The sequence below is a fragment of the Dictyostelium purpureum genome, assembly GCF_000190715.1.
Source record: "Dictyostelium purpureum unplaced genomic scaffold DICPUscaffold_160, whole genome shotgun sequence".
Classification (NCBI taxonomy): domain Eukaryota; phylum Evosea; class Eumycetozoa; order Dictyosteliales; family Dictyosteliaceae; genus Dictyostelium; species Dictyostelium purpureum.
The window spans coordinates 19,668-36,548 of record NW_003519497.1 but is presented as its reverse complement, the minus strand read 5'-3'; the positions used below and the strand labels follow the sequence as shown (position 1 = coordinate 36,548).

Genomic DNA, 16,881 nt, shown 5'->3' with positions numbered 1-16,881 from the left:
TTTAAATGTTTATATAAATTAAATATATTTAAAAATTATTATTATTAAATTATTATTATTATTTAAAAACACTATTTATTATTATGATCCATAATAAATTGATTTGTTTATTGTTTAAATGTAATCAGTAAAACTAGATGGATTTTGAATAACTTTTCTTGGGGTTCTAGATTTACCAGTAGCTTGATAAGATGATACTGTTGAGTTTCTTGAAGATGATGAGGATAATCTAGTTGATGATGATAATGAACTTGATAATTTCGATGGTGTTGTAATATTGGTTGATGATTGTCTTTTACCAAAAGTATTTGATGGTGTGTTAATTGATGATGGTCTTTTAACAACTTTATTTGGTGTTGAGATACCGGATGGTTGTTGAAGTGATTTCATTAAATTGTTACCACTATTCGAGGTTGCTAATGATAATAATGATGATGATGATAATGATTTAGTTGGAGTTACAATATCACGTGATTTAGTTGGTGAATGCATAGATGATGAACGGTTAAGTGGTGAAAGTGAAGCATTTGATTGAATTGGAACTGATAATGGTGCTTCGTTATCCATTGCGCTATCGTTTAATTTCTTTTGTAAATCCATCATTGAAACGAAATTTTCAATTCTTTCTTTATATTTCATGATCTCTCTATTCTTATCATCGAGCTTATTCTTATAAATTGCTGAATCGAGTATCTGTTGTTCAAGTTGTTCTTTATAGTAAATAACCATTGATTGGCATTCATGGATCTCTTTTTTATAGCTTTCAACCTTTTCTAAATGTTTTCTATTATCCTCACGAAGATCTTGACCATATTGTTCAGCTTCGCATAAATCCTTTTCAAGTTCTTCTTTTTCATCTTCTAACTCTTCAATCTTTTCTTTTAATTTTTCAATTAATAAATTCTTTTCTTCTTCATCATAATCTGATGATTCATATTCTGACTCTTCTTCTTCTTTATCCTTCATGGCCTTATCTTTTTGTTCTGTTTCTAATTCGGTGTTATCATCTTCCTCTTCCTCACTTTCATTGTCTGATGATGACGATTCCATTTGATCTCTTTCAATTATACTTTCTTGTTCATCGGCAACCTCTTTATTAGCTTCTTTTTCCTTTTGTTTGTTTTCTTTTTCTTGTTGCTCTTGAATTAATTGTTGAAGTTTTGAATCTTGTTCATTAATAATATCCATTAATGAGCATGTGTCAATACTGTATTGTTGTTTTAAAAGTTGAAGTTGTTGTTTAAGTGTGTTATTTTCTACCTCTGTAATTTCTAGTTTTTCTTCGAGACTTGAAATTTTATTTCTATAAACCTCGACAGTTTCTCTAAGCTTTTGTGCCATCTCACCAATTTTGCTAGGTGTGGTCGAATTGCTACCAATATTGCCACTACTATTGTTACCATCGTTGGACTTCATTAAATCGTGGAGTCTCATTGGAGAATCTTTGCTTGGAGACTTTGGAATAATAGTTTGAATTGATTTAATTGGTGTACCATGATATTTAGTTGGTTGTTGTTCAATAATGTTTTCTTTATTTTGATTTTCTTTATTTTCTTCTTGTTCTTGTTCTCCGTGCTCCTCTTTTACTTCTTGTTCTTTTTCTTCTTGTTCTTTTTCTTCCCTTAACTGAGATTCCCTTTCTTCTTGTTCTTTCTTTTGCTGCTTCTTTTGAATTGATAACCTTTTAGCTGCTGATATTTGTTGTGATTGAGAAGAGTTAATAACTGTTACTGGTGTTGTAACTGTGCTGGTGGCTTTCTTTGGTGATACTTTTTTAAGTGCAGTTGCAGCTGTTGTTCTATTGAGTGTATTTGTAGTTGGTTTATTTTTATTTGATAATTGTTCATAGAATGATCTTAATGATTTAACTTCAATTGATGAATTAACTGGATCACTACTTGGGGCAGTTGGGGCTCTTTTATTTAATGTATCTAAAGCTCTAAATGAATTATCTTTAACCATTGTTGGAATTGATGTTGTTGTTGATGTTGATGTTGATGATGGTGATGTCGATGTCGATGTTGGCTTGCTGATCTTATTAAAATGTTGGGCTTTAACTGGTGAAGTTACTGTTTTTTTAACACTACCTGATACACTTTATAAAAAAAAAAGTAAAGATTTAATATATATATATGAAATTTTATTAATTTAGTTTAATTGACTATTACCTATCGATTCTCATTTTAATACAAATAAAAATTAAAGTAAGTATATGAATATATACTTTTTAAAAAAAAATGATGATTATAAAAAAGATACAAATAAAATTCACACAAACTATAACACAAAAATTAATAACACAATTATAAAAAAAATAAAAAAAAAAAACAAATGATACGAAAATAAAGCAATTATTATAATAGCAATATAAAAATTGGGTTGTAATTAAAAAATATAAAAAAAATAAAAATAAAAAAAAAAATTTTCAATTTTAAATTTTGAGAGGGAAAAATGCTGAATTTCTATTTTAAAGAAATAATTTCCATAAAAAAAAAAAAATAAAAAATAGTTGGATATCCATCGATATTATTTTTAAAATAATTGATTTATTTATTTATTTTATTATGTACAAAAAAGTTTGATTCGTTTATTTTTAAATAAAGCTATGTTTATGTAACTTTATATATAAAAAAAGTGTGTCTATAGTAGTGGTATATTATTATTATTTTGATTATTATTATTATTATTATTTATTTATTATTATTTATTAAATTATGAATTTTCTATTTTAATCTCTTGACATAAAGTGATCCATAATCATACCAAATACAGCAAAACCAACACATCCACCTGCAGCAGCAACTGGACCAGCTATTATGTTGAATTTAAATAATTAGTATTGAGTTATTATAAAGTAATGATAACGATTAAATATTTACCTCTGCCAGCAAAAACTGCACCAGTTGTGCAACCAGCATAAATTGGATTTAATTTGTCTGTTCTTCCTCTTGCTTTTTCGATAGCACATTCTGTACCAGTGTAAACTAATGTAATGACAGATAAACTTTTAGCACTTCTTACACCATTTCTACCTTGTTCTTTAAAACCATCGATAACTTGTCTCCAAATTGGTGTTGGAGTGGTTGGTTCTGGATTGAAACCTGAATTTGGTGTAAATAATGCACCAAAAAAGAAACCAAAACCAGCACCCATTACCAAACCTCTGACACCATGTACGATACAATTGTCCATAATTTTAAATTGCATTTCATCGTATGGTGGAATAGGTCTTATATTTGGTAAGAATGTTGCTCTATTACTTTCGTTCATAAATCTATGAGCATTTTCTGAAATTAATTTCTTTAACTCTTCATCTGAAATATTCATTCTATTTTAAATATATATATACATAAATAAATAAACGAAAATAAGTTGTATTAAAAAAAAAACGAAACAAATCAAATAAATGAAAAATAATAAATATTTATTAAAAAAAAAAAAAAAAAATTTTAAAAAACGAAAAAAAAATTAAAAAATTAAAAAAATAAAAAATTTTAAAAAAAATAATTTAATACAAAAAAATTAAATGATTTTGCAAATTATTACATCACAAATTATAATTAGATAAAATATATTTTTTTTTTTGTGTTTGATTTTATTTATAATAATACTTACCAAAAATATAATAAAAACTTAAAATAAAAAAAGACCAGAAATAGGAAGAGAAATAAAACTATAATAGATTATTTTTGTGTTTAAATTTAAATTTATAATAAAATAAAAACACATTAAAAAACCATTCTAAATAAAGGATTAAATAAAAAATATTATAATTTCAACTTTGAACCTTTTTTTAAAAAAAAAAAAAAAAATTAATTAATTTTTTAAAATTTTTTTTTTTTAATTTTCATTTTTATTTTATTTTTTAAAAGTCACACAAATACAATATATATAATAATGAATGATACAGATGATTTTTTAAATGGTCAAATAGGGGATGATATAAATAATAATAATACGAACGAGATGATGGATGACTTTGATGATTTAAATAGTGGTTTAAATAACAATCCAGATAATGAAGATAATAATAATAATGATGAAAATGACAATAATAATAACGAAAAAACAAATGTAGCAAACAATACAAGAGTATTAGAAGAAGAACCTGACTTCACACAGGTAATGTGGAGAGATCCTGTATGGCTTCAAATGTTTCCGTTAAACCAACATACAGTTTTAACCTATTTTTCATATTCACAGTTTTATGATAAAAACTGTAATAATGAAACACTTAAAATGCAAAGATTAGACCCAGCTGCATTAAAGTATGTATTTATATGAATATAAATATTTATTTAAACCAATACATTTTAACAATATTATAATATCATTACTTTAGAACTATGGAAGGTTTAGAATATGAAGTAGCAAAATTTGTTGAACCCTCCTTTTACCTAATTGCAAAGCAAAATAGAATATCACCATCAGATGTTATCATTCAACAACTATATTATGTCATTAACGGCAATATTTATCAAGCACCTGATTTACGTCAAGTATTTACATCTAGAATCTCTCAATCACTATTTCATTTAAGCGAAGCATTTAATAAAATATCATCAATAATAAATTGGGACATTATAAATGGTTATTCATTTAATTTCGATCCTTCAAACCAGCAAGAAAAACAAAAACTTTCAACATATACCAGAAAACAAATTGAGGATACAAAGAGACTAGATACATTAATAGGTTCATTGTTTAATAAATTTCCACCAATTAATACACAACCACAAAACCTAATGTCACCAACACAAACACAACAACTGCAACAGCCACCATCCCAATAATCAATTTAAATAATAATTTTGTACATAAATAAATAAATATATAAAAAAATATATATATAATTTGGCTAAAAAAAAACAAAAAAAAGTTTTAAAAAGAATATAAAATTGATAATTAAAATAATTGATAATACAAATGTACTAATCATTAATATTTATTTAAGCTTTAGTATATTTTTGTAGGATATATTTTATACATAAATAAAGATAAAAAGATAAAAAGATAAAAAGATATAAATATATAAAGATATAAAAAATTTTAAAAAGCTGTAATGATCTAATGTGATCACTTCACCAAAGATTCATTTTAAAATAGCCAACAAAAAATAACAAACAACATTAATTTCTATTTAAAAAAAGATGATGTAAATTATTGATCTTTATAATCTCTTTTTATCTAAATTTATCTTTTTTATCTTCTTTATCTTTTTTTATCTATAATTACAATGCAATTATTATTTAATCCTTTACTATTATAAATATTTTTACTTTATTTATCATCATTAATTTCAATTATTTTATTTTTATTATATAATACAAATTTCTTAAACACCAAAAAACCAAGAAATCATATCTAAAACCAATTTACTTTTTAATTTTAGAATTAATAAAATATCTTTTTTTTAAAATTAATAATTAATATCCTATTAAACCAACCCCAAAAATAGTTTAATCTTAATATTAGTGGTACTATCTCTTTATAAAGATTTTAAAAAAAGATTTTAAATCATAACACAAAAAAAAAAAAAATGTGTTAAAATTGATGAATTGGCGTGGGAAAATTTTAAAAAAAATAAAAAAATATTATGACACTAATTTTAGGAAATAAAATATTTTTATGGTGTTGCTTTTTACGAAAAATACTCCTCAAAAAAAAAAATTAATTCGATGGATCCTTGGAATTATTCAACCATCATCGCAATATTGAGTCAAAAAAAAAAATACAAAATGAAAAAATAAAAAAAAAAATAAAAAAAAAAGATAATTTACGTAAAATTTTTTTCAAATTTACTTTTTTTTTTTTTTTTAATATAATATTTTATTTTTCAATTTTTATTTTTTTAATAATTATTTTTTTTTATTTTACTTTTTTTATTTCACAATAAACAGAAAGCACAAATAAGTAAATAATTTAATAAACAAATAATAAAGTAAATAATTTAAAAAACAAACAAATAAATAAAAAAAAGTATTTATTTTAATTTTAAAAAAAATAGTTTATTTATCTAATATTTTTTTTGTTGTTGTTATAAATTAAAACGAATATTAACACATACATACACACCTGCAAAAACCCCATACACCCAAATATACATAAACACAGATATATACACACATACACACACACTCATAAAAAAAATAATAATTATTTTTACATATTTTAATTCATTCCTAAATTTAAATTCATATAAAAAAAAAGTTAACAATTTACTATAATAATATTTATTATAATTACCACATTTCACACATACTATATTTGCAAATAAAGTACTGCAACATTCACACATATTAAATTTTAAAAAATATATTTATTTTAATACACCCATTAATTATTTTTTCTTTATTTTTTATTTTTTTAAAAAATACATTTTTTTTTTAATACACCCCATTAAAAAATTACAAGTTATAAACTCATTCAATTCCCAAAAAAATAAAAATTTTAATTATTTAATAAATTAATTTTTCTATCATTACTATTTTTTTTCTTAATTTTATATTTTCAAATACATATTTTATTTTAAATAATTACAATATTAACATCCACTACTTTAATTTTTTTCTTATTTAAAGACTTTACAATTATAATAAAATAATATCAACATAGCATCAACAATAAATAATAATAAAAAAAACCAATATAAAATAAAATATTTATAGATAAACCAAATAATAAATTTTATTATTTTATAAATCAACCTCAAATCAACTAACTATATAGATAAATATTTATTATAGATAGTTAAAAAAAAAAACAAAACAAAACAAAATAAAATTATTTCTATCACAACAAACAAAAATGAATTCTGCTATTAGGTTATTTTCAAATAAAGTAAGTTATCTTTAAATAAAAAAATAATATTTAAATTATATATTAATCTTATTTTTATTTTTTAGAATATTAATATTACAAAAAGAACATTTATAAGTATTATAGATGGTAATAATAAATTTCAACAAAGATTTGGACCATTCCCAGAGTTTGTAAAGATTGTCGAAGTAGGACCAAGAGATGGATTACAAAATGAAAAAACAATTGTACCAACTAAAGATAAGATTCATTTAATTAATAGTTTAGCACAAACAGGTCTTTCAGTAATAGAGGCAACATCATTTGTATCACCAAAATGGGTACCACAAATGGCAGATAATAAAGAGGTATTTGCAGGTATTACAAAAGTACCAGGTGTATCATTCCCAGTATTAACCCCAAATATTCAAGGTTTCAAGGGTGCTCTTGAAGCAGGTGCAAAAGAAGTAGCATTATTCGCAGCAGCTTCAGAAACATTCTCAAAGAAAAATATAAATGTCACTATAGAGGAAAGTATGGCTCGTTATAAGGATGTATGCGATGCTGCCAAAGAAAATAACATTAAAGTTAGAGGTTATGTTTCTTGTGTCTTGGGTTGTCCATATGAAAACAACGTTCCTATTAGTAAAGTAGTCGAGGTTAGTAAACGTCTCTATGATTTAGGTTGTTATGAAATTTCATTAGGTGATACAATCGGTGTTGGTACTCCAGGTGCAACTTATAAACTTTTACAAGCAATGTCACAAGCCATTCCTATGGAGGCTATAGCTGTTCATTTCCACGATACCTATGGTCAAGCTTTAGCAAATATTTTAACCTCTTTACAATTTGGTGTTTCCGTTGTAGATAGTTCAGTTTCAGGTTTAGGTGGATGTCCATATGCCAAAGGTGCTACAGGTAATGTTGCAACTGAAGATGTTTTATATATGATGAAGGATCTTGGTATTGACTGTAATGTAGATATGGAAAAATTAATGGGTGTTAGTTTATGGATTTCAAAATTATTAAATCGTTCCCCAAGTTCAAAGGTTTCTTTAGCATTATCTCATAAAGTACAACAACAACAACAATCACAATCACAACCAAGCTTATCAAATACATCAATACCAATTAATTGCAATACAAATATAAATAAGATGTCCACCGAAAAAGAAAAACAACATATATTTTTCAGCCAAAATAATCAAAAAAATCAATCTTCAAAACTAATTTTATAGTTTAGTAATAATATATATATATATTTTATGTAATATTTTAATATATTCATATACCTTCTGTACATATCAAACAAAAAAAAACTAAAAAAAATACAAAATATATAAAAAATAAACAAAAAATAAATATCTAAAAATTTCCTATACACATATATAATTAGGAATTATTCACAAATCTAAAAAGCTTTAATAATTTATTCTTTTTTGTTATATCTTTAATCATTTTAAAAAAAAATAGAATAAAAAAATTTTGGTAATTTAAAAGTTTAGGTTTTATAATAATAAAAATTCGAACTATTTATTTTTATTATATAAAGAGGTAAAGTAAAAATAAAAATATAAAAATAAAATTTATATTTTTTTAAGCAGCTTGTGATAGTTGTTGTTGTTGGTAATAGTTTTTTTGTTGCTGTTGTTGTTGTTGTTGATGTTGTTGTTGTTGTTGTTGTTGTTGCTGTTGTTGTTGTTGTTGTTGGTTTTGTAGTTGTTGTTGTGCTTGTTGTGCTTGGTTATATAAATTTAAATCTTGATTTAATGAGGATAAAACTTCTTTTTTTGATAATAATTTTTGTCTTACACGCTTTAAACGTTTTTCTAAAAGATATAGTCTTTCACTTTCAATTTCTACCAATTCTTCAATAGTTTTAATTGTTTTTATAGATGGATTCTTTTCAAGCTGTTTATAATACATGTTGATATCTGAAACTCTTTTCTTTAAATCTATTTCCTGTTGATCTATAATGTATAAATCTTCCATGGTTTTATCCAGTTGTTGTTGCAATTTCTCTTGCTCACCGAGCATTTTCTTTTCGTAAGAATAAATAGATCTGAAATTATCTACATTATTAACATAATCGTTTCCATATTGAGAATTATAACCATTGTAATGATGATTGTTAGAAGCACCAGTGTGAATGATTGGATCAGAGGAACCTGGTTGAGTGAAAATATCCCTAAATTGTGATACAAAACTGTTATACCAATTTGAAAGGTAACCAATGTCATAGTTGTAGTTTGTTTGTTCAATACCATTTCCTTCGATATGTAAAGCATCTCTAAAATCTTGTATAAGTTTATCTCTGTAGTCATTTGAAATTTGATTTGCATCAATGCCCTTGATATCCAACGATTCTGCTCCGTTATTGTTTGTATAATAATAGTCAACACCATCTATATGCTTTGATGCTGAATAATAACTATTTGAATCTTCGCTATTTTCAATTTCATTATTATTATTATTTATATTATCTATATTATTTATATTATTTATATTATTTATATTATTACCATCACCTTTTGAATGATAGTAGGTTCTTTCACAATTATTATTTACACATTTGACTGATTCATGTTCATGTTCGGTTTTTCCATTTTTACTATTACTATTGCTACTGCTACTGCTACTTCTTACTAGATTGTTATTGTTTTTATTTATATTTTGTACATTGTTATTATTTATATTATTATTATTGTTTATATTATTATTTATATTGTTTTTGCTATTTATGCTATTTATATTATTATTATTTTTATTTTTTGTTGTCGCTTGACTTTTTACTGAAATCGTTATATATAATAAAAACAAAGTTATAGAGAGAATAAGTATTATATTATTTCTTATTTTCATTTCTAAAACTTTTTTATATTAATATTTTAAAAAATTTGGTTTTTTTTTTAAAAATTATTTTAGATTTTAATAAATTATTTATTTTTTATTTAATAAATAAAAATAAATAGAAAAGTAAAATAAAACAATTATTTTTATAAAAAATAAAAAAAATTTAAAAAAAATTTTAAAAAAAATTTGAAAAAAATTTTATTTTTTAAAATATTTTTTTTTTTTTATGACTGTACATGCAAAGTCTATCTATGAGGCATAAACAAATAATGACAAAAAAAAAAAAAACAAAAAAAAAAAAAATATTTATATTTAATTAAATAAAAGAAAATGAAAAAAAAAAAAAATATTCTTATTTGATTGTGTTTTCTTTTTATTTTAATGACTGTATATGAAAGAATTTAAATAAATGTGGATTAAGTCGTTTATAAAACTTAAAAAATTTTATTTTTATTTTTAAAATAAAAGATTTAATAATAATTTGGTTTTATTTTATTTTATAAAAATTATTAAATTTAATTTTATTTTAAGTAGATTATTTATTTATTATATTTTTTAAATATAAATATAAAATTTCGTTGAATGGTTTGGTCTTTTCAGCAAAACAAAAATGAGATGTTTGGGGTATTAGATTGATTTCGTGGTTTGGGAAAAATGTGTGAATTGAATCTCTGAATGGTTTTTTTAAATAATGACTGTCACCCCCACCAATAAATAATACTTTTTTATCGAATTGTTTTTTAGTTGATATTTTTGGGAATGACAAAAGTTTATCTTGATTTTCACGAAGGGTATCTACATTAACTCTCCATTGGAATTTCTTTTTGTCATTCTCTATTAAGTTGTTCATTAAATATAATCTTTCACCTTTGTTTAAATTGAATTCTTGCATTTTTTTATCGATATCATTTTTTGTAGTTTTGGGATTATCAAATAATGTGGATGCTCCGATCATGGCTTCAAATTTTGAGTCGTGGTTGTGTACTCCAACATAGCATGATGGTGACACTGAAAAAAAAAAAATAGTTAATAAAAATAAAATATATTTTCAAAATATAATAAAATATAGCTTACCATCAATACAAACTAGGCCATCAACTAAACTTGGGTTGTTTAATGCATACAACATATTTGATTTGCCACCAAGACTGTGACCTACCAATATGATTTTTGAATTGGGTTCTTTTTCTTTTTTATTATTTAATACTATTCTTTCTATAAAATACTGTAAATCCTTTTCAATATGTTTTAAACTAATTTCTTTGCTGTGTGGTGATGAGCCATGGTTTCTAATATCCAAGGAAAATAAATCTACATTTATATCTAAATTTTCGGGTGATAAAAATGAGTCTATAGTCTCTTGACTTGGTGTTGGTAATTGAATTGGATTAAATGGGTCTTGTGATCTAACGAGTGGTGGTAAAAAATCTAAGAATCCATAACGAAACTTTTCTACTAATAATTTATTAGTTAATCTAAAATTATCTGATGATCCAAATAATCCGTGCATATATATAATTGATACTCTTTTTTTATTATTTATTTCATTTTGTTGATTCACATTTGGTAAGTGAATATTTGTATTTCTAAATGTATTACTGTATTTTAATGAATGTGATGATACTCCAAATGAAGATTGTACAAAATTTAATGGTATTGCTTTGATAATTCTTTTTTTTACCATTTTTATTTCAAGTAATATATACAAACGATAAAAAATAAAAAAACAAAAAAATTTAAAAAAAATTTTCGTTTTTTTTATTTTTTTTTATTTATTTTATCATTAATGATTGTTTACATATTTGTTTTAAATTATTTTTTAACATTATATATATTGATAATGATATGTTAAAATATGATTATTTTGATTTTACCTTTTTCTATTTTTTTTTTTATAAAAATAAAACCACACACAAAAAAAAAAAAAAAAAAAAGAAAAGAAAACTAAAATGAAAAGGAAAGAAAGGAAAGGAAAAAAAAAAAAAAAAAAAGTAGAAAAAATGTTTTAAACTGGAATGGATAAAAAATATTATACTATATAATTGAGTTCGATCAGATAAAAATTATTTATTTTTTGAAATTTAAAAATTTTAAAATTTAGTTTTTTATTTTTTATTAAAATTTTTTTTTTGTTTTTTGTTTTTTTAAAAGATCATTTTTTATTTAAAAAAAATTATAAAATGGATGGTTTATAATAATTAAACTTTTTTTTTATTAAATTCAAAATTAACCAGCTTAATTTCTTTTTTTTTTTCTTTTTCTTTTTTTTTAATTTTGATTTTTAATTTTTTAATAATTTTTTTTAAAATTTTTTTAAAAGATATTTTTTTTACCCATTCGCTTCGCATAAAAAAAAAAATATTAGTTTTTTTCCATCATACATCAATAGAATGATAAGTAAAGCTATAAAAAATAAATCAGTATTATTAAATTCAGTTAATTTAACCAGATCATATTCAAACAAGGTTAATTATAATGGTAAGTTAAATTAAACATTGTTTAATTGGTTTCCTTTATTTTTTTTTAAAAAAAATCAATATATATTAATTAATTTTATAATTTAGAAATTTATAAAAAACATTCAAAAATTGCAGAAAAGGAATTAAGTAAAGATGAAGTAATTAAAGCAATTAAAGAAAATACATTATTTTCATGGAATCCAACTGAAGCAGCAGCAAATAAAGCATTAGTTATGGAAAAAGGTGATGGTGTTTATTTCTATGATATCAATGGAAAAAAATATATCGATTTTAATTCACAAGCTATGTGTTCAAATTTAGGCCATACTGTACCAGAAGAAGTTATCAAAGCCATCGATGACCAATTAAGATCAGCTGCTTATGCATATCCATGTGCTATTGTTACACCAGTTAAAGCTAAACTTTCCATGTTATTAGCCGATATTTTCCCAGGTGATATTAACCATTTCTTCTATACTAGTGGTGGTGCTGAGTCAAACGAAACTGCAATGAGAATGGCTCGTCTTTTCACTGGTCGTCATAAAATTTTAGCTCGTTATCGTTCATACCATGGTGCTACTTTAGGTGCAATGACTTTAACTGGTGATCCACGTCGTTGGAATAGTGAGCCAGGAGCCAGTGGTGTTGTTCATTTCATGGATCCATATCCATACAGTTTCAAGTGGGGTGACAATGAAGAAGAAATTACAGAAATGTCATTAAAATATCTTCGTGAAACTATTTCATATGAAGGTCCAAATAAAATTGCAGCAATCTTTATCGAATCAGTAACTGGTACAAATGGTATCTTAAAACCACCAAAGGGTTATCTCGAGGGTATTCGTAAGATTTGTGACGAAACTGGTATTTTAATGGTTTGCGATGAAGTTATGAATGGTTTCGGTAGAACTGGTCAAATGTTTGGTTTTATGAATAGTGAAGGTGTTATTCCAGATATTGTTACTATGGCTAAGGGTATCAATGGTGCCTATCTCCCATTAGGTGCAGTTGGTTGTCGTGATCATGTTGCCGATTATTTCATGAAGAATCCAATTGGTATTGGTTCAACTTATAACAGTCATCCAGTCACTTTAGCATCAGCCTATGCAGCTCTTCAATACTTTTTAAAGAATGGTGTTTTAGATAATGTTCAAAAATTAGAACCAGTCCTCAAAAAGCATTTAGAGGAATTAAAGAGTCGTCATCCAACAGTTAAGGGTTATCGTTCACTTGGTTTATTTGGTACTGTTGAACTTCAAAAGAACTCTAAAGGTGAGCCTTTTGTAGGTTATAATGGTCCAGCTCACCCAGCAATGGGTCAATTACAAGAAGATATGGTTAAAAATGGTCTCTACACTCTTCTCCGTTGGAGCTCATTCTTTACCAATCCACCATTAACCATCAACGAAAAAGAATTAAAAGAAGGTTTCGAAATTTTAGATAAATGTTTAACCAATTTAGATAAACACTTTGAAAAATAAATAAATAAATAAATAAATATAATAATGCGGTATAACAATTAAATAAAAATATAAAAAATAAATATTACACATATAATAAATTAATATATCTATATACATTTTTATTTAAAATTATTCTATATAGTTGTTATTTTATTTCATTTGTTTTTATTTTAATGTAACTTCCATTAAAGATAAAAATGGTGGTCGATTGAATTTCTTTATTGTTTCTAATTTTAATCCACTCTCTTTTAATAAATGGAACCATTGGGATTTTGTTCTTTCTTCGCCACCCACAATTGCCATCATAATAATATCTGGTATACATTGACGCTTAAAAGTATCTTCATTCATATTATCATCTAAAATTGAATCTATTATTAATAAACGTGGGGTATTTCCACTATTTGATCTTTCTATTCGCATGGCTGATGCTACTGAGGATAAGATTTTAATTGAATCATTTGTATTCCAATCATGAAGAACCTGCATCATAATATAAAGATCTGCTGCTGGAATTGAACGTGGGATAAACATATTTCCAGCTTTGAAAACTAAACGTTTCTCCTCTATTAGTTGTCTTTTAACTTCATCGATTTTACTTAAATCCAAACCATTTCTTACAGTTTCCTCTAATTCTAAAACAAATACTTGTGAGTGTGGATTGTAGCCTGCAATTTGATAGCCTAAATGACCTACACCTCCACCTATATCGCAAATTCTTTTATATGGTGAAAAATCATAGCCCTGGATGATTTGAGCATAAATTTTAGTTGCATTATTTCTCTGTTTCATTGCACTGTCAAAGATCTTTTTGATATATGTATCTTTTTCATCGATATATTGGAAGAAACTAACACCATGTTTGTTTTGGAAACCAGTTACACCATTCTCGACACACTCTTTTAATGATTTCCATGCATCAATAAAAGTTGGATAGGCTAGCATTGAAAATACACATCCCATTTCATCGGATTGGTTCTTATTGAAATCTGGACTGCTTAGAATTCTTGAACAGTTGTTTAATGCAAAAGTTCCATCAATAACATTGTAGCTAAAGAACTTTTCCTGAGTTAGAGCACGCATTACTCTAAATAAATTATTTTCATTTGACTTTGTTAATCTTGCTAATTGTTTAATGTTTAATGGTCCATCTTTTAAATGATCGATTACTTTAAGGGTAAACACTACACTAAGGCACTGGAATACTATATGGTCATTTGCAATTCTATACATTTTTAGTTGTGGTATAATCATTTCCCAATATTGGGTAAGTGAATAAATGCAACGCATTATATATATGCCAATGATTGGTGGTAAAGATTCTTTGTTTGATATTTTTTTTTTCATTACAAAAAAATAATAATAACCAAATAATACAAATAAAAACAATATACTTGGTAAACCAACTAACAATGAGGAGGCTAATAAAGATGCAACTATATTATCCATTCTATAAATTTATCTAAATTTAGATAAAAAATAAAAAAATTAGTAAAATAATAAAAAATAATTTTATATATTTAAATGATTTTTATTTACTATTGGTTATTTTTTATTATTTTAACTATTATTTTAAACATATTATAGGTGTAATATTATTATCTAATTTTATTTATAAGTTATATAAATAAATATCTTTTTATTGTTGGAGTATAGGTACAGTATGTTGGTTATATTAATATTTGCTTAAAAATATATATAAAAAGTAATTTTAATTAATTTAAAAATATAAAAAACATAAAAAAAAAAAAAGTGTTGGGTGCGAGTTTAATTTTGGGGAGGGGTTATAAAAATACAATAATAACTTTGTTTTTAGTTTGGTAAATATTAAAGGGAATGTGGGAGGAACTATTGTTGTTATTATTGCTATTTATTAATATTATTTGTTTTTTTTATTAAATTAAATATATAACCACTTCATAATATTTAATAATGATAGAATATTATAAGTAAATAAAATTAATATCTCATTTTTTTTTTAAAAAAAAAAAAATAAAAAAAAAACAAAATAATATTAAAATAAAATTAGTGTTATTTAAAATTTTGGTTTTTTTTGATTAGATATTATATATATATAGGATATATAGGTACAAATTATTTTATTATTTTATTATTTTAATTATTATTTATTTTTATTAATTTTAATTTTATTTTATTTTAAACAATTTTAATATTCATATTATCACAAATAGTAATTGTTGTGTGATTGGAGGATATAAAATGATATGTTCCAAAATAATGATATTAAAAATTAAAAAAAAAATTAAAAAAAAATTAAAAATTAAAAAAACATCATGATTTAAAAAAAAAAATGAAAAAAAATGAAAAATAAACTTTATGGGGGTATTTTAAAGACGGTGGTAAAAATACAATAATATTTTTTTCATGACAGGGTGTTGGTGCTTTTCATTTAAAAGAAAAAGGGTAGCAGATAGTGTTGTTAATAAAAATGTGTTTGTGGTAAAATTGATGATTAAGGTGAGGTTTTTCTTTCTTTTTTCATAATTTTTAAAAAAATATCTTTATAATCATAAAAAAAAAAAAAATATTAAAAAAAAAAAATAATCATTGTACATACCTTAATAAACAAAAAAATAATAGTGTTATTTATTTTTTTTATAACTATAAATATAATAAAAAAATAATTAAAATTAGAATTATTTTTTTATTAATGAATTTTTTATTTATTTAATTTATCTTTCTGACATTTCTACATTACCAATAAGAGGTTTTTATTTTATTTTTTATTTTTTATAATTTATATAAAAAATTGGTATTATTTTATTAGTTGTAATTATTATATTAACTACCTCTAATTAAATTGTAGAAATGAAAAGAAGATTTTATAATTAAATATAAATATAAATTATAATAAAGAAATTATTAATTATATTTTACCTTTTAAACTTAATATTGGGATAATAGTAATTTAATAAAATGAAATGGAAAGGTAAAGCAATTTATATTCATATAAAAAAACAAATAAAAAAAAAAAAATTATTTAAAAAAATTATTTAAAAAATAACTACATAAATGATCAATGAAATATTATAATTATATTTTTATAGAAATATTTATATAATACAAATATTTATATAACCAAAACCAATTTATTTACCCAAATAAAAATAAAGGACCAATCATAAAATAAAAAAAAAATAAAAAAAAATAAAAAAAATATTTTTTATTTTTTTTTTAGGTAACTGTGATATAATAAAAAAGTATCATTTTTATTTAACCATTTTGTTAACTACTATTATCAGAAGGGCTAAATTAAATTAACTTTTCTTTTTTTTTAATAATTAGGC

At 23.1% G+C, this 16,881-nt stretch overlaps 8 protein-coding genes across 8 annotated transcripts; 3 read left to right on the top strand and 5 right to left on the bottom strand.

Annotated features, from left to right (window-relative positions):
* Positions 1 to 114: 114 nt before the first annotated feature.
* On the bottom strand, positions 115 to 2,182 carry DICPUDRAFT_98243 (uncharacterized protein; the record flags this gene model as incomplete). The annotated part of the gene is made up of 2 exons (XM_003289048.1): positions 115 to 2,095; positions 2,169 to 2,182. 2 exons carry the CDS (start codon positions 2,180 to 2,182, stop codon positions 115 to 117), a joined length of 1,995 nt encoding a protein of 664 aa, XP_003289096.1.
* A 546-nt stretch (positions 2,183 to 2,728) lies between these two features.
* On the bottom strand, positions 2,729 to 3,327 carry DICPUDRAFT_153427 (uncharacterized protein; the record flags this gene model as incomplete). Its single annotated transcript, XM_003289047.1, has 2 exons — positions 2,729 to 2,811; positions 2,880 to 3,327. 2 exons carry the CDS (start codon positions 3,325 to 3,327, stop codon positions 2,729 to 2,731), a joined length of 531 nt encoding a protein of 176 aa, XP_003289095.1.
* A 570-nt stretch (positions 3,328 to 3,897) lies between these two features.
* On the top strand, positions 3,898 to 4,793 carry DICPUDRAFT_153426 (uncharacterized protein; the record flags this gene model as incomplete). The annotated part of the gene is made up of 2 exons (XM_003289061.1): positions 3,898 to 4,268; positions 4,343 to 4,793. The coding sequence occupies 2 exons, from the start codon at positions 3,898 to 3,900 to the stop codon at positions 4,791 to 4,793; spliced, it is 822 nt and encodes a 273-aa protein (XP_003289109.1).
* A 1,942-nt stretch (positions 4,794 to 6,735) lies between these two features.
* DICPUDRAFT_55863 (hydroxymethylglutaryl-CoA lyase) lies at positions 6,736 to 8,211 on the top strand. Its single transcript, XM_003289060.1, has 2 exons — positions 6,736 to 6,840; positions 6,906 to 8,211. The coding sequence occupies exons 1-2, from the start codon at positions 6,808 to 6,810 to the stop codon at positions 8,034 to 8,036; spliced, it is 1,164 nt and encodes a 387-aa protein (XP_003289108.1). The 5' UTR covers positions 6,736 to 6,807; the 3' UTR covers positions 8,037 to 8,211.
* A 183-nt stretch (positions 8,212 to 8,394) lies between these two features.
* Positions 8,395 to 9,660, bottom strand: DICPUDRAFT_79868 (uncharacterized protein; the record flags this gene model as incomplete). The annotated part of the gene is made up of 1 exon (XM_003289046.1): positions 8,395 to 9,660. One exon carries the CDS (start codon positions 9,658 to 9,660, stop codon positions 8,395 to 8,397), a length of 1,266 nt encoding a protein of 421 aa, XP_003289094.1.
* A 526-nt stretch (positions 9,661 to 10,186) lies between these two features.
* Positions 10,187 to 11,335, bottom strand: DICPUDRAFT_35109 (uncharacterized protein; the record flags this gene model as incomplete). The annotated part of the gene is made up of 3 exons (XM_003289045.1): positions 10,187 to 10,659; positions 10,726 to 10,974; positions 11,095 to 11,335. The coding sequence occupies 3 exons, from the start codon at positions 11,333 to 11,335 to the stop codon at positions 10,187 to 10,189; spliced, it is 963 nt and encodes a 320-aa protein (XP_003289093.1).
* Positions 11,336 to 12,041: 706 nt separating this feature from the next.
* On the top strand, positions 12,042 to 13,643 carry DICPUDRAFT_98241 (aminotransferase class-III; the record flags this gene model as incomplete). Its single annotated transcript, XM_003289059.1, has 2 exons — positions 12,042 to 12,129; positions 12,216 to 13,643. 2 exons carry the CDS (start codon positions 12,042 to 12,044, stop codon positions 13,589 to 13,591), a joined length of 1,464 nt encoding a protein of 487 aa, XP_003289107.1. The 3' UTR covers positions 13,592 to 13,643.
* A 25-nt stretch (positions 13,644 to 13,668) lies between these two features.
* Positions 13,669 to 15,030, bottom strand: DICPUDRAFT_92230 (uncharacterized protein). Its single transcript, XM_003289044.1, has one exon. The coding sequence runs from the start codon at positions 15,020 to 15,022 to the stop codon at positions 13,739 to 13,741; it is 1,284 nt and encodes a 427-aa protein (XP_003289092.1). The 5' UTR covers positions 15,023 to 15,030; the 3' UTR covers positions 13,669 to 13,738.
* Between the last annotated feature and the right edge of the window lie 1,851 nt (positions 15,031 to 16,881).